This window comes from Callithrix jacchus, chromosome 9, assembly GCF_049354715.1.
Source record: "Callithrix jacchus isolate 240 chromosome 9, calJac240_pri, whole genome shotgun sequence".
Lineage (NCBI taxonomy): Eukaryota > Metazoa > Chordata > Mammalia > Primates > Cebidae > Callithrix > Callithrix jacchus.
Window position 1 is genome coordinate 83,985,884 of NC_133510.1, and position 27,764 is coordinate 84,013,647.

General features: G+C 34.3%; 1 protein-coding gene across 50 annotated transcripts in view; it reads right to left on the reverse strand.

The window, feature by feature from the left end:
- PPFIA2 (PPFI scaffold protein A2) overlaps positions 1 to 27,764 on the reverse strand; it is a 506,309-nt gene that overhangs the window by 20,299 nt on the left and 458,246 nt on the right. For 18 of the 50 annotated variants that reach the window (XM_078336985.1, XM_078336982.1, XM_054238673.2 and 15 more), the window contains 6 exons: positions 21,963 to 22,044; positions 17,512 to 17,712; positions 6,167 to 6,229; positions 4,944 to 4,973; positions 3,194 to 3,387; positions 52 to 149 (listed from right to left, as the gene is read on the reverse strand). In XM_078336985.1, coding sequence (XP_078193111.1) covers positions 52 to 149; positions 3,194 to 3,387; positions 4,944 to 4,973; positions 6,167 to 6,229; positions 17,512 to 17,712; positions 21,963 to 22,044 — 668 coding nt within the window. The remainder of the gene's footprint in view (positions 1 to 51; positions 150 to 3,193; positions 3,388 to 4,943; positions 4,974 to 6,166; positions 6,230 to 17,511; positions 17,713 to 21,962; positions 22,045 to 27,764) is intronic. The other 32 variants (XM_078336983.1, XM_078336994.1, XM_078336991.1 and 29 more) reach the window with 4 other exon arrangements.

The following is a 27,764-nucleotide window of genomic DNA, read 5'->3' on the forward strand; positions in this document are numbered from 1 at the left end:
AAGCGAAAAACCCAGGGAAAAAAGGCATTTCATGTGAAAGAAAGACGTTACCTTTTATTTCATGTTGGCTTGCTTCCCGTCTTCTTTCTAGTTCTTTTCTGTCATAATTCAACCTCTTTAAGCACATGATTCCATATTGTAAACTTGTTCTATTTTTTTTTTAAATAAAAGAAAACACATAGAGTTTACTCAGCAGGTGGATAAAGTTTTTTGATTAGCCATAGTCGACATTATGCACTGATTCTTAGGGCAAGTTAATAAATTACATTTGCAATAAAATCCTTAATATTGGAGGGAAATATAATTATTCTAAGCACAAAATGTTTCTAAATAATAGGAAAAAGGTTTTCAAAATAAGAAAGACATAGTTTTGAAATCATCATGGATTATATTGTTTATCTATATGTCTTTGTCTTTCATTTAGCTATTCCTACAGTAGGTGTAGGCAAATTAATATTGTATTCATTTGAAAAGAATTTAAAAGTCCCCATTATGGAGACAGTAAGGAATTCACAAGAAATGGATACTCTCTTCTTAAGTTGATGAGAAAAATAACACAAAACATAAGTTAAGTCATAGGATACAGAACCTAAGAAATCACAGGAGACAGAGAAACCAATTAAGGGGTCAGTTCTGCCAAAATAAGGACAACAGCCTTGAGCTTAAAAGGAAAATCTGGAAACCAAAGATGTTCCGAGAGAGAAAATGAGATGGCTTAGTGACATTAGATATAAAGATGCAGAAGATGTAATAGGAAAAAATCTGTAGGCTTCAACAGCAGAGATCATTGATTATCAGTGATGTTTTCCGTGTTTAGGAACACAAGCAAATCTTGATATACACATTGACTAGGCTACACTTACATGTGAGATGCATTTCTAAGCCCTGCATTTTAATAAAAACAATGTTGTGTCAAATACTTCAGAATCAGAGAAAATGGAAAGAAAACTGCACTAGGTATGTGTTGTTGGTTGAATTGTATTGCCCTAAAATTTACATGTGGAAGATCTAATTCTCAGTACTTTTTGAAGATAGTGTCCTAAAAGAGGTAATTGACTTAAATGAGTCCATTAGGGTGGGCCCTAATCCAAACTGACTGGTGACCTTATTAAAAAGAGATTTGGACACTTGGTGACACCAGGAATATATATTCACTGAGAAAAGATTATGTGAGGACACCGAGAGAATGTGACCATCAGCAAGTCAAGGAGAGAGGCCTCAGAAGAAACCAGACCTGCCAATTCCTTGATTTTGAACTTGTAGCCTTCAGAACTGTGAGAACATAATATTCTGTGTTTAAGCCAACCATCTGTGGTGTTTTGTTGTGGCATCCTTAGCAAACTAATTCAGTGATATACTAGGTAACACTGATAAAATCACTATCACAGATATTGGGCAGCTTGAGATTAAACCAATGCTTCTTGATCAGTTTCTGCCAAGTTTTAATGTGGAATACAAAATTATACTATACAGAGGAAATATAATATTATGATACCCTCTGTCAGATGGAAAATTGGGATGAAAAGACCATAGGACGCAATATACAGTCAGGTAGTACCTGCTTTAAGTCAGAGATTAGCATAACTTAAAAATGAAGCTTGGGTATTTCCCAGAACAAAAATCCTGTCATTTGGATAATTCTTTAAAAAATTCATCATTATAAAAATTTTTTTACTAAAGTAATGAAACAGTATTAAAAGTCAATCTAGTGAAGAATGGAAAAACTAGACTCCAGAAGTCTAATGCAATCATATGAAATATGAAGGCCTGAACTTCTCTGACAGGAAGTTCACTCACTACCTCACAGTGTGTACACTACAAGGCAGCTGAGAGCGGTACAAGTTGTTTCTTCTAGTAACTAGAAGTCACTCACCCTAGTATCTACACCTGTGTTAAATGAAAATTCACATGCTTAACAGAGAAAATGTAATTCTTCTATCACATAATAATGATCTTAAAACATAAGAAAACTTATCTAAAGTCTTCCCTCATCCCATTTACATGTATTTAATTACTTCAACTTTACCACCAGACTTCTATCACTTTATAACAATTTGATGACCACAAATAAATACAATTTCTTTTTGTTATGTCACCGTATGGTAGCACTTTTGTTGTCCCTGCCAATAAACACAGTCTAAGTATGCCTGTCAAGCCATTAACCAAAATGGATAGTTTCGTGCCAATGATAAACTCTTTCTCTTTTGCATACAAGTTTCTGTTAAATTATGGATTATTCAGCATAGCAATAGGTTTTCTAAAAATCTTGTTCTATTTATCTCTACCACATTTAATTCAACAGTGTTAACAACTGCATTAAAATTCAAAATATCTGAATAAGTTGGAATCAAAAGCCCCAATTATCCTCTATTTATCCTTATTCTATGTCATCAACATATCTAATTTTTATGCCATCTTCACTTTCAGTCACTGATTAAATGTTGGACAGAAAATAAGCAAATATAGTCTCCCAAGCCCAAATCATCTACAGTTATATTAACTTACAACCACAATCAACTATATGTGAAAAAAACAACTAAAATCTCCCTGACATTGTTTCACGTAACACAAACATAGCATTTATAATGTGGTATTATAAAAAACCCCTTTTCCTCTGCTGGATGGTAAATAACTTGAAAAAACACATTGCCTTTTTTTCATCTGCATCCTCACAGTTGTCTAACACAGTATTGCTTTTACTGAAATTAATATACAAATAAGCAAAGTCACTAAAAGACATCGAAAAATTAAAAAAACACAAATATGTCTTAGAATAACAATTTCTTCTCAAAGTTGCTCCTAGAATGTTTCTAAATTATAAAATTTATAATCACATATTTGTGTAGGGTTGAAACTATGAATATTTGTTTATTCTTCATAATTTTCTAATATAAACACATACAACTATAAAATTATAAACATTGAATTTTCAAAGAATCTGGCAAAAAAATAGACTAATCCCTATGAGGAAAATTTTGTACACATGTATTTCTAAGGACTTTGGGAATATAATATGTTCTAAATTAGAAAGTTCCTGCAGTTTGCTTCATGAAAATATTTTTCAAAGTAGATGTACGCGATGTTTCAAATGACATATATTTTCTATCTATCTCCTAGACATCCATTTTTGTTTTAGTAAGGTATACGTAATATATTGTTTCATTTTTATTATTCTTTAGAAAAAAAAACCTACCGATGAAAACTATCCACCATTTTTAAATGGACACGGAGATCTTTTTTTGTTAGGTGATCTAACATTCTTGCATCTACCAAGCATTCCATAAAGTAACTTCTGTACTGAGGTAACCCCAGGCTGGGAAGCCATTCATTTCCAATCCACTCGTGGTTCATATCTCCATACGCCAGGGTCTGTAGAAAAACCGGACACTAGAATTGTTTTATAGCAGTCAAGTTTCTTAACCAATCAGATGAGATGGTAATTGGAGAATACTACCTATTATTATAACTGATATTTAATTGCTATGATTTGTGAAAATGAAGCAAAAATAATATTCAGATTGTATGTATTTGATTTGGTTTGGTACAAAATGGAAATCTGCATACATTTATTAAAGTATTTGCCTATTAAAAATGATTGGCTATTTACTTTGTATTTTCAAAAGGAATTACATTTTGTCCACATATGTATTTTATTAATAATGAAGTTATTATATAAACTCTGAGCTTTAAGAATCTGTCTTTATATTGATAGATTTATCTCATTTTATTTATATCTGTCATTTCCCTCTTGTCAATGCCATTATTGCCATTTCCCTCTTATCAATGCCACTACTGCCATTGCTACAGTGTAATGGCAAATGTTGATGTGAAATGGTAACCTCAGTAAACAAAGAAAGGAATGAAGCGTTTGAAGAGGCAGAATTTTGAAGCTTTGTATGAACATTGTTGTTACCTAGCAAAGCAAGTAGTCAGCTTTCCAAAAAACAATTGAAAAGAATCAGTCTTTTCTAGAAATCAGTCAAAATAGACTCTAAAAGAAGCAGGGCAGGATGAAAAACTAAGATAACCTAATTCTTTAATATAACAAACTATTCTTACCAATACTGTTCAAAACAGCTAAAATGAAAACCAAAATCAACCATTAACACTAAGCCAATATTTTAAAAGAATTATTATTCTCTATTATTCTTACAGAATTTCTATTTAGTTCCCTATCATGCCCTAAATTCTCAATTCTAAGATGTATTTCTAGTAAAAATCTAACTGTTCCTCTTGTTTTGTGTGTTCTAAGGAATGATGAAATTTTTATCAAAATCATTATCTAATACAATCCTACTGTGTGTTTAAATACAGGTCCTAACATAACTACCAAAATTTTTCTTATATTGAAAGGTTTCAATAAGATTGAATATAACACAAATTTTCTCTTTTAGCCATCCAATATGTGGAAATGTAGAAAAAATGCATAGCTTCCTTAAAAACATATATGTCTGTTCCAAGTATAGACAGCTGTCTCACATGGCATCTCAATAAATGCTAATGACTCTGCAGTCTACAACACCAACACATGCACCTCCAACCCCCTCCTCATAGTTTCCATTATATCTGAAGGCATGTGTAACTCCAAATAAGTCTTTTCTTTCTTTTTGTTCCCCTTTTAGATTCAACTTGAATGCTTCCTGATTAAATATATTCAAGAATGATTTCAAAGAAATTTAAGTTTTGGATCATTCTTTTGGGAAAGAAAGAAAAGTACTCTTTTAAAAGAGGCAAGGTATGAAATGGCAATCATCTTATTTGAAAAATATTGTAATTTGAAAAGACATCTAAAGTGCTAAACAATCTAGAATTACACATGCAGATCAGCCTAATATTGAGCTAAGTGAAGGTTTATAATATTGTGACTTATGACAGTTTCTTAATTTATATCCTCAGAGCCTACTAAATGATATTAAGAGTCTTAAAGCATATGTATCTCCTACCTGGGCCCAGCTTCCTTCCTCAGATTCTTTCTGTGTTAGCAGCAGAAAATGATTAATAAAGCAGGTAAATATAAATTAATTTCAAATCAATATATTTTTTTAGCAGAAGCAAAACTGTTATACAAAATAATTTGTATCACAGACAGATAAACATACAGATTCTTACTCAGACCCACAGTGATCAGTTTTACAGTTCAAAGGCAATTACACAGCAGCTACATAGTTTTTAATTAATTCTAATTTAAATGTTAAATTCATAATTTTGTGAACATTTGATTTGGTCATTCCAAACCTTTTTTTAATTCTTAAATGAATGTAATTTTCAAAATGTAATATGCTATAATAAAAATTTCTGATGTCATATATGCATATGTATATATAATAGGGAAATCTTATACAAGGTAAACTAGTGAAGTGAAAAAACTATATTCCTCCAACAAAGCTTTGTGATAATCAAATAGATTTCAATAGTAGTCAACAAAACAAAACAAGACAAAAACCAAGTACAACAAAACTAAACTAAAAATGAAATTAGTACAAGACATTGGTGATTTTAGCCATAACAAATTTGTAGATAATTTTCAAATAAGGATAACACTGAAAAGACATTAAATTAAAAAGAAGTTGATAAAGATAAAATATATGATATGCCCAACTTTGTTACTTCACATGAAAAAATGATTTTGATAACATTTTATTTTTAAAAGTTACAGAGTCCCCAAGAAATTCTTTAAAATTGTGCTTTTCAATACCAAATTAACATAAAGCTTTTTTGGTTTTTGGGTTTTTTTTTTGGGGGGGGTCAAGCTTTGTATCTAAGATGGTAAAGCACAAGAAACCACATGATCATATTAAAATAAATATTCAATCCATATTTTCTATTACCAATTTAATTTGGTTTAGAAACCTGTTACCTGTGAACATGTCCAATACTAAATGATATTTGTTACAAAAACATCCAATGTTGCAACATGATTTATTACATTCTTGCTTATTGTTTGTATACTATAAGCTCTTATGATATTAGCCACAACCTAATACTATTTCATTTAAAAATTTCAAGAGAGTACCGAAGAATAAAACTGTAAAAAATGTTAGTTATTACTGCATATAACTATCAAAACACACCCTATTTCTCTGGTCTATAGTAAACAAATTAGTTTCCTCATCCAAAGAGCAGCAAAGTCACTTTCCTTCAGGTTCAACAAAGCCATAAGACTAACCGTTTTTGCTGGAGCTGCAAGATTTTCCATTTCTTCATGAGTCACCCAAACGTTGCCTGAAGGCTAGTGAGGAAGCCCAGAGGGAAGCAGAGGAATCCATGGGAGGCAAGCAGTGGTAAAGAAGAAAGGCAGCACCTCTGTGAGTTAACAGCAACACAGCAATACCACAGTGCCCGTGCCCCTACCATGTGCACAAGAGAGACAGCATGGCTGGTTTGCTCAGAGCTCCCTTTTCTTCTACTCAAAAAGATTAACTAGAAAGAGGCATGTTGGGAAGCTCTTGGGGATAGATTTAAAATAATATTTCTGCAATTATGAATCAGAAAATAAACATCATCAAAATATGCATTCCAATGGTATGTGGCTATCAGATCAATTTTTGTAATAATGGTGAACTGATTAAATTTGAACTGTAGAATAATGAATTTAATTTTTTAATCAGAAAACAATGGCACATGCACTGTGTTGTGTTATTACCAAAATTTCCTTTCACATAATTTTGATTCTCAATATCCTCTGAAGGAAAAAATTGGTTGTCAATATAAAGCTGGAAGCATTATCGTAACTACTCTGGAAACTAGCATCAGCTTTTTCCAAATGATTATTTTTTTTGTGTGTGATTCAATAAAGTGTTCCTGCATTCTTGCAGATGAAAAAGAAATGAAATGCTATTTTTAATTTATTTTTCAGCCACACTAATAATTGTCAAATTACAAAACCCATGTATTTCGTAATTCTTCACCAGTCTGATTATAGAGAACATAGTATAAAAGAAAATTCTTTAACAGGCAATATTCTCTTATAAAGTCCCATTTGCTTTCTAAAAAAAAACTCCTTGGTATTAGTTCTATACACTTAATAACACACAATTTCAAAACCAAAGTCGACTGAGTAACATAAAGATCAGGCATATCATTGAAGGTATTGGGCCCCTGGAAACCACTTGCCATCAAATTCCATCATTTCTTTATGAACATTGCAAGGTTTTCCAAGCACATCAATGAAATTTACATCCTACGTATTATTTTATACTTGTTTTGGGAAGGGTCCAATTTCTAAAGAACTGGTGTAGCAAAGTTGTTACCCAAACATTGTTAAGTCATCACCATAATTCACTTTGGGCTTTTCTGCCATTTACCTAGTACCATGACTTTTTCTGTATTAAAAATAATATAATTCAATATAATTTAAAATGTAACTATATATAAATTGATGAGTATATTTGATGTAAGTGAAATCTTATATATGTATATAGATGCATACATAAAGTCATGTAATACATGCTGACGTTATAGTCAGGAATAGAGTACATGCCCAACAATGGACTCATATGATTACAATAGAGCTGAAAAGTTCCTGTCACCTAGTGCTGTCATAGCCATTATGCCATTGTAGTGCAATGCATTACTCACATGTTTGTGGTAACACTAGTGTAAACAAACCTTTGCACTGCTAGTCATATAAAAGTATAGCACATGCAACTATGTGTAGCCCATAATAGTTGATAATGATAATTAATGACTAGGTTACTGGTTTATGTGTTTAACACACCATACTTTTTCAATGATTATTTTACAGTATACTCCCTCTGCTTTTGTTTTTTAAAGAGTTAACTGTAAAGTAGCCCCAAGTAAGTTCTTCAGGCAGTATCTCAAAAGAAGGCATTGATATCCTAGGAGATGACAGCTCCCTGTGTGTTACTGCCCAGTGGAACAAGATATGGAGACAAAAGACAGTGATACTGATGGTGCCAACCCTGGGTAGACCTATAGTAATTTGTGTGTGTCTTCGTTTTTAACGAAAAAATTTAAAGGGAAAAAAAATGAAATAGCAGAAAGCTTATAGGACAAGGATAAAACTTTGGGAGGCCGAGGCAGGTGGATCACGAGGTCAAGAGATCGAGACCATCCTGGTCAACATGGTGAAACCCCGTCTCTACTAAAAATACAAAAAATTAGCTGGGCATGGTGGCGTGTGCCTGTAATCCCAGCTACTCAGAAGGCTGAGGCAGGAGAGCTGAACCCAGGAGGCGGAGCTTGCGGTGAGCCGAGATCGCGCCATTGCACTCCAGCCTGGGTAACAAGAGTGAAACTCCGTCTCAAAAAAAAAAAAGAAATTAATTTTGTTCAGCTGTACATTATATTGGTGTTTTAAGCTAAATATTATTTTAAAAGAGCCAAAACTTAACAAAAAAGGTTTATAAAGTGTAAACATTACCATAAGTTAAGGCTAATTTATTATTGAAGAAATAAAAAGATTTTTTTAATGACTTGTGTGTAGCATAAAAGTATAGTGTTTATAAAGTCTACAGTAGTAGTGTCCTAGGCCTTCATATTCACTCACTGCTCACTCACTGACTCATCCAGAGCAACTTCTAGTCCTGCAAGCTTCATTACTGGTAAGTGTTCTATTCGTGTGTACCATTTTTTATCTTTTATATTATATTTTTACTGTACATTTTCTATGTTTAGATACATTTGGATACACACATACTTACCACCATGTTACAATTGCCTACAGTATTCAGTTTGGTATCATGCTATACAGGTTTGTATCCTGGAGCAATAAATTATACCACATAGCCTAGGTGTGCAGTAGTCTATACCATTTAGGTTTACATAAGTATGCTCCATGATATTCTCAGAATAAAAAAGTTGTCTCATGACTTATTTCTTAGAACATGTATCTGGCATTAAGTGACATATGATTGTAAATATACTTCAGTAACAAGTGAAATTGGGTGGTAAAGATTAATAATTAAAAGCAAATTCTATGCACATAAAAATTCCACAGGCTAGGCATCAAATATATATGTAGAATTATTTTTTCTTCTACTGTTTTGAAATTTAGAGTCTAGCTGATTTTTTTCTATAAGTCCATGTACACCTATGAAATAAATTTAGAATACAAAAGTAATTTATGTCATTAAAAGTCCCTTTCTTGTATCCTCAGCTTCTAACAATGATGCTCATTATAAACAGAAAGTTTCATATAAATATATAAAACATTACATTACTTGGAATACATTGTTTTTACTGACTTTATGAGAGTGTGCTAGGCTGAAAATCACTTTACACTCATCTGTCATATTTCCTTTACACCCAGTTATCATGGAGCTTTGCTTGAATGGCTGTACTGTTTGTTCAAAGTGAGTTTCAGTGATGATTACCTGAAAGTTCATTTAAGCCAATCTTAAATGGCTTAAGCTTGCAAAACAGTGTACAATCAATTTTACACTGATTTGTGTAGCTTCTCCTTTGATTCGTAATCCAAACAATGAAGATCTCACTCCTACTTTAAGAAACTACCTGTATTAATTATCTCACACTAGATTAGATACATGCATAATATCTTTCACAGCTTATCTTTAAGTCTGTGTCTGCCAGTCTATCACCATAAACTGGGATGGGAGAAGATGCTGGAAGCTATGGTTTTATCTGTTTCTTTCTTCACAAAATGAGTATATACCCAGGGCAAATTTTTAAAGTATGGTTGGCAAATTTACAGAAGTTGTATGTTGTTTCTGTGTGATGTGTAGTTTTACTTGTGAACAGCACTGCCTGCCCTATAGTCTTGTAAAACAGCCAACAGAAATAGTTTCTACACAACCCAATCAAGTAGACATTAACTGAAGTTCTAACCAGTTTATTTTATAAGCAAGTTCATATGTAGTAAGTCAATTATTCAATCAGATTGCTCTCTCTCCACCACCACTTTAGGGAATGGAACTTGCATGTAAGTACATCATGAGGGAATAATTTAGAGCATGAGTTTCAGAGAAGAACATCCCTATGAGAGAGGTAGACTGGGAAGCTTTGAGCAACCAAAGGGCCTAAGGATTTAAGTGCTTTGGTATTGGGTATAAGGAGAGTACAAAAAGTAGGCTGGAAAAGTATAAAAAACAAACATTGTATAACTTAGTTGTGGTCCTCTGAGATCCCCTTAAAATTACCTATTCACTGCTCTCAGTAGACTGTGCTGCAACCTCCCAAAAATGTGTGAGCTAAACAATGCAAACCAATAGTCATTTTTTTTGTGGCTAATATCATCTGAGTCTAACATGTAATTTATAAAATTTTAATTATATTATCAAATTAGATACAAGGGGCTTGAGCTATACAGCAGCACTTATCAGTGACCACCCTAGGACATTTCCTAAACATGTCTAAATTTCAGGTTCTGCATCTCTTAAGTGGGACTAAAAGTGCATGCTCCAGATTAGAAAGAAACACTACAAAGTTTATATTATAATACAATATGTTCTTATACAGAGCTGGGACCAGGATGAGGCACATGAGGTCCCAGGGGACTATGATTTAAGGAAGCAATCACTTTCAGGGTTGATATCTGACAATGGAGCCTCTTTAAATTTTTTTTGCTTGAAATGTCTTGCTTGTCTCCCCTTAGTCCACATGTAATAGAACGTTGAGAAAGTATCGAGTGAGAACTAGAAGGAAATTTCTAGAGGATGATAAGAATTAAAACACCTAATTAAATCATTCTGGAAAGAGTTACAACAGAAAAGTAAATAATAAAATGAACTTAAGAAATAACTCATGAAAATTAATCAGGTGAAAATAATGGATACTTTTGCTGTCAGAGATACAGTATAAGCAGCCAGATCTCAGAATAATCTTAAATCTTATCTGGTTAAAGTAACTTTTGTTACTACCTATGTCATTTAAAGTGTGTTTTACTTTGTAATTCTATTACAAAGTAGTAACTTCAAATTACTGTTTACATTCAAATGGCCTGTATCCACATTTCTCCCCTATCTGAATTTTTGTCTCTCATTATTAGATAAATTTTTCTCATTATAATAAGAATGGTATTTATACCTCACCCTCTTTGCAAAAAGGTTGAGGTTTATAAAGACAATTATACCTCACTCTTTTTTCAATAAAGGTTGAGGCTTATGAGGAATCAAAAGAGGAACAAGTAGACTAAAGAATGCTATAAAAAGAAGAAAAACTGATAGAATGCAGGAAGCAGAAGCAGGAAATGTACTTTTTAGCAGCAAATCCACATAGGAGTATGACCTTAGATGAGTCAGTTTACTTCTTTATATCAGTTTTGCCCATTTGTGAAACAGCTGTATAAAAGTACCTTTCTCATAGTGTGGTTGTGAGTCTTAAATGGGTTATTACATGTAAAGCACTTAGAACAGGGCCTGACAGTGAGCATTCTGCTGATGTTGCCTACTACTGTATTTGTATTAGAATTCTGTTAGGCAATCTCCATTCAAGCAAATCTTTAATTCAAGAAATACTCTGTATTTCTCTGTATTACACTGAGCTGGTGAATGCCTATCTTATGCCTTACATTTATGCTCAATCTTGTTCAATTATAAGGTTATTAAAAATCACTTTATTTGTTTCAAACTTTTTATTTCCACTGTACTTGCTTTTAAAATGTTTGATTCATCAATTTAAATAAATGTTACATAAAGCGAAATATAAAACAAATTTGGCTCATATATAAACACTAAGTCAAATTAGTTGGAAAAACCAGAGACAGGAAAATGTTGAAACACACTAACAATAAAACATAACTTTGCCAAAGTATGGGGAAGAAATTGTAAATGTCCAGAAGGATTCCTCATTCGAATGGCTTTTTGAGTTAGCTTGAAGTCATCACTTTAAAAAGAAACAACAGCCTGAGAAATTAAACATGTTTCCAGTAAGATTATCTAAAAGGATAATATGGAACTCGAGACATTGGAAACATGCACAAAAACAATGTTCTAGATGCTCCATCTAAATTTGCAATGCTTGAGCATTTCTATAATTTTTACCTAAGATAAAATATTCAAAGAATATACTTATTTTTATGACAAACTTCTTCAACCAAATTTCAATTAACTGATATCTCCATCTCCATCCTACAAGGAAAGAGACTTTCTATATTAATAGTAGCTTGGGGAAAAGAAACAGAAAACTGGAAATTTAGGGCTGATCCAAAGTAATCATACAAGTGACATTTAGATTTTCGTTTTTGGTGTTCCCTCCCATTATATCTAGGCAGGAAATGAGGCAGAATCAAATAGCAGTGGTAGTCAGTTAGAAAAAAAAAAAAAAGCCCAAGAACCTTATCTTTTTCTCCTCAGAACTTCAGTTAATAAACACAATACACTGGTCTAAGAAATTCAAGCCAAAACCTCAATGTGCAAAATAATTTATATGATCTGAACAAAATGTAGTGTTCTACAAGACATAATAAAATAACTTTGCTTTAAAAAAGCATTAAAAAATCTGCCTTTGTGTTTTTTAACTGTGAATTCTAATATATAATGTTGATTATGACTTTATGCAGCGAATTTATTAATAGCAATTTATGTGGAATTTTAGTTTTGCAAAGCAAATTGTACTGGAAATATATTGGAAATGAGTAAATGCTTCCATGCACATGGAGCAGAAGGAAGAGGAAATATTTAGTAGATATTTTTAAAGCTTAGAGACACAACTTAACTTGTCTCATATAATTTGCTTCAGTATTTGTCAAGAGGCATATATGTTCTGTGAATACAGAGCTATCACACATTAGTAAAAAGATAAATATTCTTATATACTAGAGATAAGTTGGAAAAATTATGAATAGAAAATTAATGTAAATACTGGATAATAGGAATATAGAAACTTGCACATTTAGTAGTGATTTTCAAAATGCAAATTTAAGCAAGGAGATAACCAATGTTGACAAACGGAGGAGTAATAGCAACACAACACAACTTTGGCAATTAAAGTTTAAAAGTATTAAGAATATGCATGCCCTATACACAAATATAGCAATGGAAATGACCACAGTTTATGCAACAATATAATTACAGGCACATATTTTACACACAACAAAAAATTGTGTTGCACCCAACAAAAAGTGTCCAATAGTAGGAATTTGGTTAAATAAGTTATGGCATTTCTACAAAGGAGATATGCAGCAATTAAAAATGATGTTGCAATTGCATATTTAATAAAATAATGCTTCTACTACATTACTAAATTTCCAAATTAATATATAATATGAAATAGTCCATCTATATAAAAAGATAAGAAAAAAGAATGAAAAGGTCTTCATCAAATTTTTTCAATAGTGAAAAAATTAACATTGATAATCTCTGGAATGGATATTTTTAATGTTTTTAAATTATTTTGTCAACTTTGTATTTTTCTGTTTTACAAATGTTATACAGGATCATATATTAATTCAATAAACACATATCAAACTTAAATGCCATAAACAATATATTTTTATGCTTCAAATGTTCATTTCTTTGTGAAGCCTTATCCACCTGGTAGTGATTTCTATTTTCTTGTAGCTCCGTTACATTTTGCTCCTATCACACATTTAGGAGTTAATCTATATAATCTTGTACTAAACCTACTGGTCAACACACTTATCTTCCTTAGTAGAGTTTCCCTTTCTGAACTCAAGGCCACAAATATTTCTTATACTTCGTAGAGTATATGAAATATTTGGGTAGAGTGATTTGTACAATGATTATTTAAGGTGAATATTTACTAAAATTTGCCAGGCACTACTGTTAAGGCTTGGTGGTTGATGGAAACCCAATGCTATCTTTATTTCATCTAGTGTGAGATAAATCAAGAAGAGAGAGAACTATAAAATGTTGTTTATAAGTACCTGGACTGGTACTTATAAACTCAGGAAGGAACCAAACCCAGACTTTGGGGGCTCAGCAAAAGGTTTTCAGAGGAAATACATAAAGGAATCAATAAATGAATAATGAATTGAGGAAAATATGGTGACTGTGAAGTGGGATAAAATTTCGGGGCAAGGGAAGACCGATACAAAGCCTATAATTAACCAAGGGCAAAGAAGTTTAGAAAATTGAAAGTAGTTCCTGACCTGGGGAAATAAAACCTCCGAGGTAAACTGAGGCTACACCATAAAGGCTCTCATAAGCTTTCTTTATTCTGCCCATTCTTTAAACAGTTGAATGTTAATTAATATTGTATAAATTAAATTCCTTCAGTTTGGTTAAATTGTTTTAGAAAAATAGTTCTTAAATTTCTTATTGTTCATTAAGAAATAGATTACACTGGTAAATAAAAATAATAAACTGTATCCTATTTTTCTATCTGGAAGTTGGGACTTCAAATTTATTTTTGCAAGATTCATAATTTTTAATATTTTTGTTTGCATTTGCTCTTGGGAGGAAATTATGGGTATAAATCATTTATGATGCTTCTCACTTAGCTGGAAATTACTCAGGAAACACTTCATCAGAGTTAAATCCAATTTAAAATAACTATTTTAATGGTCTTTTCAGTTTTTTATTTTAAATATACAGGTGACTCTTGAACAATACAGGTTTGAACTGAATTGTTCCACTTATACACAGACTTTCTTTTGCCACTGCCACTCCTGAGACAACATGACCAATCTCTCCCCTTTTTCCTCCTCAGCATACTCAACATAAAGCAAAGACTTGGAACCAACCCAAATGTCCATCAATGATAGGCTGGATAAAGAAAATGTGGCATATATACACCACGGAATACTATGCAGCCACAAAAAAGAATGAGTTCATGTCCTTCGCAGTGACATGAATAAAGCTGAAAACCATCATTCTCAGCAAACTGACACAAGAACAGAAAACCAAACACTGCATGTTCTCACTCATAAGTGGGTGTTGAACAATGAGAACACATGGACACAGGGAGGGGAACTTCATACACCAGGGCCTGTTGGGTGGTGGTGGTCTAGGTGATGGATAGCAGGGGGTGGAGGAATAGGGGAGGGATAGCATTAAGAGAAATACCTAACGTAGATGACAGGGGGATGGATGCAGCAAACCACCATGGCAAATGTATACCGATGTAACAAACCTGTAGGTTCTACACATGTACCCCAGAACTTAAAGTATAGCAATAAAAAATAAAAATAAAAAATAAATTAAAAAGGGAATTAAACTTTCTCCCAACTAAAGAAAACAAGAAAAAAAAAAGATGATGAGGATAAAGACATTTATGATGATTTCCTTCCACAATGCAATATCATTTCTCTTCCCTATGATTTTCTTAATATTTTCTTTTCTCTAGCTTACTTTATTGTATAAATGGAGCACATAATACATACATAATACATGTTTATCAACTATTTTTGTTATCAGTAGGGCATCCAGTCAACAGTAGACTATTAGTAGTAAAGTCTTGGGGGAGCCAAAAGTTATAGGTGAGTTTTTGACTGTGTTTGGGGGGTCAGCATTCCTAACTCCCATGGTGTTCAAGGGATTATTGTATTCTGAATTGTCTTTTAGCTTAAGTCACAATCCAGGTATAGTGAAAAACATTGGCATTTATATTTAAAAATAATATAGGTAAGACTTTAAAAAAATTATATATTTTTCCTACATGTTATTTAGGAAGAACTTAAGATGGAATTATGTAAGAAATATGTAAGACTTTTAAATTTGACCTGGCATCAGAATCTAGCATATTGGAAAGGAAAATGTGTAAACAGAAATGAAGCAACCTATTCAGAACTGTTTAAGATCATGCATAAAAAGTTATACTTAAGTTACTTTTCTGCCTGAAAACAGCAATAAAGCAATATGACCTTTTAAGATTTTATGTACTGCTAAAATTTATCTCTTTCTCCTATACTTTATTATGCTATATAAGGTATGAGATTTGGGACACCTAGTAATTATCAGAAATAATATGGCTTATGAACAAAATATATAACTTAGAAGTGGAATAAAGAAAGAATGAAATATTATTTGAGAGTTTTTTTGTCTGAATTTGCCATCATTCATGCTTTTTTTGTCACATTTTGTTCTTTTCTAGTATTAGGATAGGTAAAAAGGTATGAGATGATTCGGAATTTATAACTGAAAAACACATTTTGAAGAAAATATATTCCAGATATTCAATTTGGTATTTATAAAACATCAAACTCATATAATTTCATAATTATAAAAACTTCTTAAGAAATAGGGAGTTAGAAAAGAAGACATACAAGTAGCCAACAAACATATAAAAACACTCAACATCATTAATCATCAGATAAATGTAATTAAAACCACAGTGAGATACCATCTCACACCAGTCATAATGACTATTACTAAGCAGTAGAAAAGACAACAGATATTGGCAAGGGCACAGAGAAAAGGGAACACTTATACGCTGTTGGTGCGAATGTACATTATTACAACCTCTATGGAAGGCAGTATGAAGATTTCTCAAAGAACTAAAACTAGAACTAGCATTCAACTCTGCCATCTCACTACTAAGTACCTACCCAAAGGAAAATAAATTGTATTTATTTGTATTATTAAAAATAATATCAAAATAATGCCTGCACTCATGTTTTTATCACATTACTCATAATAGCAAGTCATAGAATGGATCTAAGTGTCCATCAGTGGATGACTGGATAAGTAAAATGTATATACACACCATTAAATACTATGCAGTCATAAAAAAGAATAAGCTAATGTCTTTTATAGCAACATAAATGGAACTGGAGACAATTATTCCGAGTGAAATAACTCAGAAACGAAAACTTAAATTGAACATGTCTTCACTTGTAAGTGAGAGCTAAACAATGCGTACATGTGGACAAGTAAGGAAATAACAGACACTGGGGACTCCAAAAGGGAATAGGGTAGTAGAGGGTGAAGTTTGAAAAATTACCCATTGGGTTCAATGTTCACTATTTGGGTGATGGGAACACTGGAAGCCCAAACCTCTGTATTACATAACACATCCATGTAATGAAATTGTATATGTTCCCCCTGAATCTATAAAAATAAAAAATATTAAAATTAAAAAATAAAGTAGTCACTTAAGCTTTGTATTTCTAGTAAGCACTAATGCTTATAGATCTCCTGAAAAATTACCTGGGGGAAAGAGAAAGAAAGTAGGAAGGAAGAAGAAAAAGGGGGCGAGGGAGGGAGGGAAGGAAAGAAAAGGGGAAGGAGGGAGGGAAGGAAGGAAGGAGAGAAAAGGGGAGGGAGGGAGGGACTAAGGAAGGAAGAAAAAGGAAGGAAGGAAGGAGGGAAGGTGGGAGGGAGGGACAGAAGGAAGGAATGAGTTGAAAAAGAGTAAGCTCAGGGTCTTGTTGCTTGGGAGAAAAATCTAAGGTCTAGTCTAGATGCTAGCTGAAAAGTATGCTATGCTAGCTTTCAAGTCTGATATGAATCACTGTTCCTCAGTTGAAAATCTATTAAAAGTAGCAGCAAGGTTAATAAAGAGCAAGTTAAATCTCTTGAGAAAAATTCAAGCTGACACTAAAATGTGTGCTGTCACAATTTTGCTCTGTAGACTTAGACATGCTGCTATTTGTCTAGTGTTGGGGAATGGGAGGAGCACAAACTGACTCACAGTTCGAGATGTTGGAGGAGCTGAAGGACTTGTTAGGGAAACCATCTCCTGGATTGCTAATCGGAGCTTTAAGCGATGCAGTGGATTGCTGATTCCAATTTCTCTCTGAATCTCAGTGTCAGATAAAGCAGACATGATGGCACCACTCTTCACGTTGGCTCGGCAGGCTGCCACATACCATGCAGGCATTCCTAACCAAAGCTGTTAGATAGGAAAAAAAATTAACAAATTGTAATAATAGTTATCATTTTAGTGCCTCTTATGCTAGGAATTATTTTATGTATCATGACCTCAACCCATGAGATAAACTGTTATCATTATTTTCCCCAGAGGAGTTAGATGCACAGAGAAATTCAATGATGTATTTAAAACACCAGTGAGGCAGTGACAGAAACAAGATTTGAATCTGAGACATGGTAACTCCAGAGACTCTATTTTAACTAATTCATATTACTAGTGATAAAAGTAATGGCTACATGACACCAAGTTCCCCTTTGTATGTAGGGACCAGAACAGCTACAAGCCACATTTGGTAAGGTACTCAATTAATGTTTATTTAATGAGTGACTTCAATTTATAATTCTCCTTTGGAATTCTGAGTGAAGAGAAATTCTGTCATGGAAAGAGACAGCTGTGCCTGCTCCAGCCATGTGATTTTGATCAAAGTGTGCAGTGTAGCTAAGCCACATTTCCACCTACCTTCCTACACCATGTGAAAAATGTGTGACATAATTAAATGCTATATATGGAAATGCCTTTTGGAGAGTGATGTACTAAGAAAGAGGTTAAAACTCAAATCACTGAAAAACTAGCTAAACAAAGTAACAAAATTAATTATGCATCAGAAATGAGACATTTTAAGGCTTTCATGCCTGTAATCCCAGCACTTTGGGAGGCCAAGGCGGGAGGATCACTTGAGGTCAGGAGTTTGAGACCAGCCTGGCAAACATGGTGAAACATCGTCTCTACTAAAAATGCAAAAATTATCTGGGCATGGTGGTGGGGATCTACAACTCCAGCTACTCGGGAGGCTGAGGCAGGAGAATCACTTGAACCTGAGCAGGGGAGGTTGCAGTGAGCTGATATCACACTTTTGCACTCTAGCCTGGGGATAGAATGCAAAGCTTGGGGATTCTCCCTCAAAAAAAATAATAAAATAAATAAAAATAAATAAATGAAAGAAATTAGAGATTTCGATTTTTCAAATTTGCTGTGAGACTCTTGAAAGACAAATCGTTAAACCAGCGGTGCAATGCACACAGCATAGGTCTGGGGCACATCTTAAGCACTGGGTAAATACCAACTCAGAGGCATTATATTTCAGCATCTGAATAACATGCATTTAAAAAAGGGATTCCCCCCATCATTAGTTATGAGTAAGAAGTAGGCAACAGAAGAAAAAATAGCAGTTTAAATATTTGTTTTTGAATGTCCAAAAGATTTTTTTTTTTTTGCTATTTGTTGAAATAAACAGATTGAACAAAGGAGAGAATTTTGAGAGTGAGAAAAAGTAAGTGAGATAAAGAAGAAAAAATACAAGGCCATGATCTCTGGATCACAAATCAGAAGACCTGAGCTCTAATTCCTTCCCAGGCATTGGTGAGTCATGTAGCCCATTTAAACTTCAGCCATATCTTCCTCATTTATTAAATAAAGGAATCAAGTTTGATTATATTTAAGGCATCAAGTTAGCTGCCAAGATGATCTCTATCTTATAATATCCATTCCCTTGTATAATCTCCTTCCTTTGAGGGTAAGCTTGGCCCAGTGATTTATTTCTAATAAATAGCTGATGATAAAAGTGATGGCATGTCACTTTCCAGTTTAGGACTTGCTAGTCCTCTCCTGCTCTCTTTTTCTCTCTGAGCTCTCACTCTGGAGTAAGTCAGATGTCAGTAGCCCTATGGAGAGTCCCATATAACAAGAAAATAATGTTTCTGGCCAGCAGCCATCAGGAAACTGAATCATGACCCTGACCACATGAATGAGCATGGAAGTGTATTCTCCCAAGTCCACTCTTGAGATGACTGCTGCCCTAAATGTACCTTGATTGCAATCCTGTGAGAGATTGAGCAGAGGCCATGACAAAGCTATTCCCAGACTCCTGACCCATAGAAATCATGAGATCATAAATGCCAAATTTGGGGGTAATTTTTAAACAGCAATAGATAACCAGTACAAACATTCTTTAGTTTAAAAATTCTATAATATTGAAAGACTACTTGTCTCTTTTGAAAAAAAAAGCAAACAAATGGAACTCTTTGAGTCAGTGTGGACTGCATTGTGATTGAGATGAGAAAGCAGGGGGGAGATCTAAGTATAGTGCATGACTATACAGATTATGCTTTCTTCCAGCAGGTTAGGCACAAAGAACTGACCTTATCTTGACAGGCACATTATATATGACAGAAGATGGAACCTGACTATTAGTTTATAAACAAACTGTTCAAAATAACTAAACATCTAAACATGTCTTCTTTGGACCCTAATGATTTTTTTACCCATGTCTTCTAAGATATTTGGATTTCCACTCTAGTTAACATTACCCAAATGCCTGCCAATACATTGTTACCAATGTCATCCGTAATTAGACCTTAAAGAGTCTTTGATGTGGATAAATGGTGTGTGAAGTATGGAATTCTTGCCTACACAAAATTCGTAACAGACTGTGCACTCAAGGAGGAGGGAAAGGAAATGAAGTTAAAGCTTTCATTCACTGGCTGGGCGTGGTGGCTCACGCCTATAATCCCAGCACTTTGGGAGGCCGAGGCGAGTGGATCACGAGGTCAAGAGTTCAAGACCATCCTGGTCAACGAGGTGAAACCCCGTCTCTACTAAAAATACAAAAATTAGCTGGGCATGGTGGCGCGTGCCTGTAATCCCAGCTACTCGGGAGGGTGAAGCAGGAGAACTGCTTGAACCCAGAAGGCGGAGGTTGCAGTGAGCCAAGATCGTGCCATTGCACTCCAGTCTGGGTAACAAGAGTGAAACTCTGTCTCAAAAAAAAAAAAAAAAAGAGCTTTCATTCATTGGATTACCTAGTTAATTCATCTTGTTTATTCCATTTTATAATTTAAGTTGCATTAGGAGTCACATCATAGGCAATTTCTGTGTACTCAGAAGAGGTTTAATTAGCACAGATTTCACTGTTTGTCATCTCCTATCACTTTAATATCAGTAAATCCTTTTTTTTTTTTCTGAAGGATTTGTTTGTCACTTGCCAAAACAGCAGTGAATTATCTGTCAAACTGCAGCTTGTTTTATCAGAGCAAACTGAACAAAGAACTGCTATCATTTCTGAGGTGTGATTTCTTAAGCATTTTGTCTAGTGATTGATTTTTAAAATATAGTAATTTTAAAGACATGGTTGAAAGAAGCAGCTTTGATCACTAATATCTGACGGCTAATATGCTAAAGTTCCCTGACTGATGTGAAAGAATAAAGTAAAAGCAAAATAGAGGCTTTTTTTTTAGTCAGTCCAAGAAAGAAATGCAAAGCATGTTTTTAAATCTATCTATATAAGTCCATTTTTAAAACGAAAATGGGCTTTAATGTTTCTTATTGATTATTTACTTAGCTCAGGCTATAATAAAATGAAGGTAGATAATTTTATAATCCAAGACCATTTAAAACAATGTGTATAATTACCTCTGTCAGGCAAGGAAGACCTGAATTATTCTTCGCCTCAACACAGGCATATCCTAGCAGCTACTAGCAGCTCACATAGAGAACTGAATAGAATGGGGAGCAAACACTATTGTTAAGTGGCACAAAAGAGCCCTTTGTAGTCAAATATGTAGTTCCCTCACTGTCAAAGTTGGTTTCTGCTGCGCTCCACCCAGTTCAGATATTCCCTGTTTTTCCAGAACAGTATGTTGTACAGGAAATACTGAAAATAGTTCTCTTATTGTAGCATTCAGTTTGGACACAGAAGGGAATAAAGTGGAAGTCTTCTGTTTTATCTCAAGTGTCTAAACCTAGCTGGTTCCTAGTCTTTAGAGAATTAGGTTCAGGAATTAAATTACAGGCAAAGGAATGAGTCTGAATACATCTAGGTGGTCTTACTATAGTGGATTACAGACATGTTGAAAATGGAGAAGGTCTTCTCTGTAACCTGCTAATGAGAAAAGACCCTGGCCTATTTGATGGGAATAGATGGTTTCTTGCAACAACAAAAACTGGTTTCTTCTCCTGCTCTAGAAATGAAGAGGGTGTGATTTAGAAACACTTCCTTTTACCCTGCTGGATGCTTTCTTCTGCTATAATCACAAAATGCGTCAGAGTAAAATCCAAAATTTATTCCCTAGTAAGCAAATAGTCCCTTATGAGCAATTCTAGACTAAGGAGGTATTATGATTTCAGAAACTTGCCTTTACCTGTTTCAAAACAAACAAAAAAACTATCAAATTAGTAGTGACTGATTTAGAAGCCTTCTGGTTTCATTCTCTTACCTCTAGCCATGCGACCACAGTCGGCCCATCCCACTGGGCAAAAGGTAACCCCTTTCTCCGAGCTTCTTCAAGAAGTTCATGCCTGAAGTGTATAGCAAAGATTATTAGTCAGGTATATATAAAAATATGCCTTTGATTATTTTTAATGAAAATGTTTTAAAATAACCAATCATCCTTTATAGGATTTTTATGCTATAATACAGAATAATGGAATTCCTTCTTCCTTTGAGTAATACACACAAATCACCCATTGATTTTGTTAGGAATAAAGCATTGATGTAGAAAAGTAATTATCCCCAACACTTATGCATAAAAATTAGAACATTAAGTGCTAATGGAATAAGAAGTGGAATTATAGTATCAGCAAATACCTTATACCTTTAATGATAAACTGGCCCAGATGTTCATATTCAAGCATGCATTATGGGTTCTAAATGTGGCTCCATCCATCTGCCCTGCTCTCTTTGCCTTACTATCTCCATGGCAAAGAAAATGCTTATATAGAGAGGCAGAAGATAAATTTGGTCCTTTTAGTCACATTCTAGTGATGTACTTGATTTTGGTATGCCCTGTGGGTCCAGGGGTCTATCATAAGAGTTAGTTATTTGCCTAGACTATAAAACTACATCTGATTTGAAGAAACCTCCAAGGTAGATTAATTTTTAACACCAGAAAGCAGTGTAGGGTGTTAAATTCAATGGCATACTTGTTTTTATCTATAATCACTACTGTTTTATTGAAATTACAATACCTTAGTAACAATAAATGGTTGTTTTGATAACAAAAGATGCAAAAGAGTCCTGAAAAATGCATCTATAATTTCACTGACCCTCTTACTGATTTTTAGAATTTACATCCACTTACAATACCAATTTGAGATGACTCATTGCTGAGATAGCAGGTATGTGCTTTCAATGAAACTCAAATTGCTATATACTTGGCCAGGACTATAATGGAAAATACATTCTGTTTACTTTAGTATGCCTTGGTCTTACACACAGATGATAAAAACATGGTATAATAATTGCTTTATTTTGACTGTGTACATTTCATGCTTAGGAATAGTTCATAAATATAATTTACAAACTCCCAAATGGATAATTTAATTATTTTCTATTATTAGTCAATTCATCACTTATTAGGTAGACTATATTAATACATTAAGATAAATAATGAAGAAAATGCCTTTCAACACAGGGTTTTCTGTGTTTGTAATAGATGCTACCAAAAATGCATTCAAAAGAAACAAAAGGACAAAATAAAAAATTTAAGTTATAGTGGCTGAAGAGACATAAATCTACTGCTGTTTCATTTGAGGGATAGCAGTGTTAAGTTTTGCATGTAAGCTATTTAGCACCTGGGAAAGGGGACAGGGATACCTGTGCTCCGAATCTAAAAAGTAGAGGCACTTCCGCACCTAGCATGCTGTATCATCACTCATTCCCTCAGGTCTCCCAGTGACATTTCTTTACTAAAAACCACTTTCAAATAGCTTAGTCTCACTGTGACAGATATATTTATAGAAATGGATTGAAGGACCCAAAAAGAAAAACCTATTAGGTACTTATTGAACACCTGTTGTGAGCTGAGACTTATGCTTGGTGTGGAAAGTAGATATGGATTCAATTTCCCAGGATATCCCCTCTTAGATGGACAAAACAAACAAAAGAAACTTTCTGAAAATACAATACAACAATACACAAACAGCTGCTAAAATGAAAACTTGGTGATGTACATTCTGAAGTATGTCATTTTGGAAAAGGGGTTAATAGACATTGAAGGCATTGTGGCAATGGAGCTGGCTTTGAAGGGCAGGATAAAGGTGGGGATGGCATTCCAAGCAGGATAAGTACTAATGAGGGAAAGTATGGAAATTAACATGAAATATGTGGAAGAAAATTTAGGGTAGGCCTTCACAGAGCTAAGGTATGTTTTAAGAGTTGTAACATTAAATCCAATAGAGAAAGGAACACTAGGAACACTTCTAGTTATGTAATAGGCTAGTGGCATTAACAGGGAAGAAACAAATACAGATTTACAACTGGTTTTTGCTTCACATAGTAAAAAAGCAAGTAAATATGCACTAATAACCTAGGAAGCACATAACATTTTCACAAATGAATTATATGAGTTGTACCAAAACTAGTTTTAAATATTAAAACACTTTAATTTTGAAACTTCTGACCAGTTCCCTAATAAAAATCCCACTAGAAAGGCCAGAGTGATCCTGTTGAGTCGGCTCATGTAACTTCTCCGCTCAGAAATCTCTAATCACTTTCTGTCTCACTGGGAATAAAAGCTAAAGCAGCTGCTACAATCCATCCCACCCACCTCATATCTCAGACTAACTCCCACCTCAGTCAGCAACACTGGCCCCTTTGGAAACAACCCAGACCTCTTTTCTGCCTCAGGATCTTTGCAGCTCATCTGGAATGCTCTTCCCCTCTATCTCCACATGGCTAACTTTCTCAACTACTTTAAATCTTTACTCAAATATTACCTGTTCTCTGAATGTCTCTTCCCCTACTCCCTAAAAACCCCACCAGGAATTTCTTATCCCCATTTTTTGTTTTATTTTCCTCCAAGGTATTGTTCTTCTAACATAGTATATTATTTACCATTTATTCTGTCATCTGCCAATAGAATATAAACTCAAGGAGGATTTGTGTTTTCATATATTCTGTTCAGAGATGAATTTGAATTCTAGAACAAGGTCAGGCACATAAAAGGTACTAAATAAATGTTAAACAAAATGCAAATCAGTGTTTATATTTAGATACTTCTTATTTCAGTAAATTGTATCCTATAATGTTTTGTTTTGTAGTCCAAGTAGCTTTATCTAGTTTACCTTACAACCATGTACAACTTTTTAGGTTTTAAAAACAATTTTTTTTCTTGTATCCTACCTTGCCTTGAGATTTTTATTTCCCACTTTCTCACAATAGTATTGATTCTACCTGATTCCAAGAGTCTGATCTGGTTTGGGATTTCTGGTGAGAATCTGGTTAAGAGGCAACCCAATGTGCTCAAATAGTTCTATTCTATGAACAGAAATACTGATCATACACTTGCTTGGGAAAATATTGAGCAATCTGGCCACTGACAATATTTTCTTTGTTTTTGTTTTGTTTAAATGACAAATTCTAGTAACAGGATGACTTAAATAATAGTATTCTAAGAAAATGAGACAAGGGAGCTCAAATCCTTTGGACTCCAACTGTTAAGGCTAAATCTCTAGCATCTGTCTTAGGGCTGACAATACTTGAAACTGGGGAGCAACTGGTCAGATGTGAAGGATGGCTGGGTTTTACACCAGGACTGTGTACTACACGACAGTAACTCCAGATGTGCTTTTCCTTAATCTAAGACAAGTATCAATTACATAAAAAAGCATTGAAATTCCCAAAGCAATACTGCATTTATTATTCTCAATTATAAAATAATCTGCACTGTACAAAATATAAGAGGCATTATGTCTGGGCATGTTGGCTTGAGAGAGAAGAAATGCTGGAAAAATAAAGCAATGTGGGCAATGCTCTAATAGATGGAAATCACTGAATTTAATACATGATGAGTTGCTAACAGATTATTAAGTGTAGCATTAATTATATAAGGGCATGCTTGTTATCATCAAGTTTTAGAGGTCCTGTCAGAAAAAACAGTGATCTGAACTGCTTAAGAAATCCTAAATGACATACTGATTTGGCACAAACATGCCTTCTGGATATACTGGTGTTCTCCGTTGAACCTGTCCACATATGGAAAGGGATTTAGTCTGTAATGGATTTTCTTTGTAGACAGAATTCAACTTTTTTAAAGGTCAAGAGACAGCTCTTCCAGAAAAAGAATGTGATCACCTACCCCAGTACCAACTTAACTCTGAAAATTACTCTTTCTCTGTAGGCCTGAAGAATAATTTTACTGTGTTTTTAAAAATAATTTCAGAGAATCAAATACTTGACCATGTTTTACCAAAGGATCACTTGTGCATCACTAAATTTGGGGGCATGCATTTAAGTTTTAAGATTCAGAATAGATTTTAGAGGACATCAGCAGTATTTCCTTTTAGAGGAAGTGTCAGGCCTTGAGTTGTTATCACCTGTGTCAAAACAGAAACAAGAAAAGTACCAACTGCAAGAGTCGGTTACTTTGAATCAGTACAACTTCTGAATCATTGTGCATTTTCAAGAAACACTGAAATAAAGCATGCTGTTAATATCCTCCATAGGCCTCAGGATCTCCTATTATTGATGTCAACAAGTTACTGTGACTAGAAAGTGATATTTCAGTAGGCCCAACATGTGGTGAGCATTCACATCTGTGAATAATTTGCAAGCCCATATCTAAATGTGCAGAGGGAAGCCTGCACTTGCTATGCCTGAACTGAGGACAGGAGCAAACAAAGGGTGTGCAATCAAGAAATGACTAGACTCAAGCATTTCTAGATAAAAGATCAAGAGGATCAAAAAATGTAAATAAATCAAGAGCATTTGCCTGGCTTGTGATTTCGAACTTTTTTTTTTTTTTTTTTTTTTTTTGAGACAGAGTTTCGCTCTTGTTACCCAGGCTGGAGTGCAATGGCGCGATCTCGGCTCACCGCAACCTCCACCTCCTGGGTTCAGGCAATTCTCCTGCCTCAGCCTCCTGAGTAGCCGGGACTACAGGCACGCGCCACCATGCCCAGCTAATTTTTGTATTTTTAATAGAGATGGGGTTTCACCATGTTGACCAGGATGCTTTCGATCTCTTGACCTTGTGATCCACCCGCCTCGGCCTCCCAAAGTGCTGGGATTACAGGCTTGAGCCACCATGCCCGGCCTGTGATTTCAAACTTTTAATCCAAACTAATTAAGCAGGCACAACTTTGCTTAAATGACTAAATCCAAATGGAAATGCCTGGATCTTCATCTTTAGGTTTTAAGTCTCTCCTTAACCATTGTAGTTGTGGTCTAATTGGTTTATGAGTAGTGGGCTCTGGAACCTGTCTCTTGCAATTTTAGGCCATCCCATGCCTCCCTGCCTTATCTCCCACCCACTTAGTCTTGATTCTCTTGATTCAGCAAAAATGCTTCCTTTCTACAGTCATCCTTCTCCTGCCCTGAGGCAATATTTACCACTTTTTATACATAGACCCCATAGTACTAAGCATTTTTCCGTATAGTATCTTTTATGTTTTATTGAATTTGTTGGTTCACATGTTGTGCTCCCCTCTTCCATGGGCTTCAGAGCAGAGACTCTGTATGCTCTGTGTCTGAGTTGATAAAAGGGTCAGTCATCTGATTTTTATAGATCTACTATGTGCCAACTTTTGTCTTCAGCAAGCAAAGAATAAAGCCAAGTGAATCTCTGACCTCAAAGACCGTACATTCCAGTGAGGAGGAAAGATCTGTATAAACACATACACAAATGAATAAACAAATGAAGTTGAACCATTGATATGTGCTCTACAGAAGGTAAAACAGACAAAGGCAATAAAGTAGGCAATGCTTATAGTGTTCTGGGGACACAGATGTCTATGACAAGGCAACATTTGAGTAGACACATGTACACTGAAAAGTGGCAGGCAGTAGGGGTATGATGGGAATGTGTTTTAAGCAGAAACACAGTATAAAATTCCTATTAAAGGAGGGGAATTAAATGTTCGAGCAACTGAAAAAAACCAAGAAAGGCCAGTGTGACTGGAGTGAATTGAAGGACAGGGGGGTTGGGGTGGAAGAAGATGACATTGGAGAGGCAGACAAGAGAAAAGCAAGATCATATTGGGCCTTGGGAGACGAAGTGGAGTTTATTCTAAACCCATTA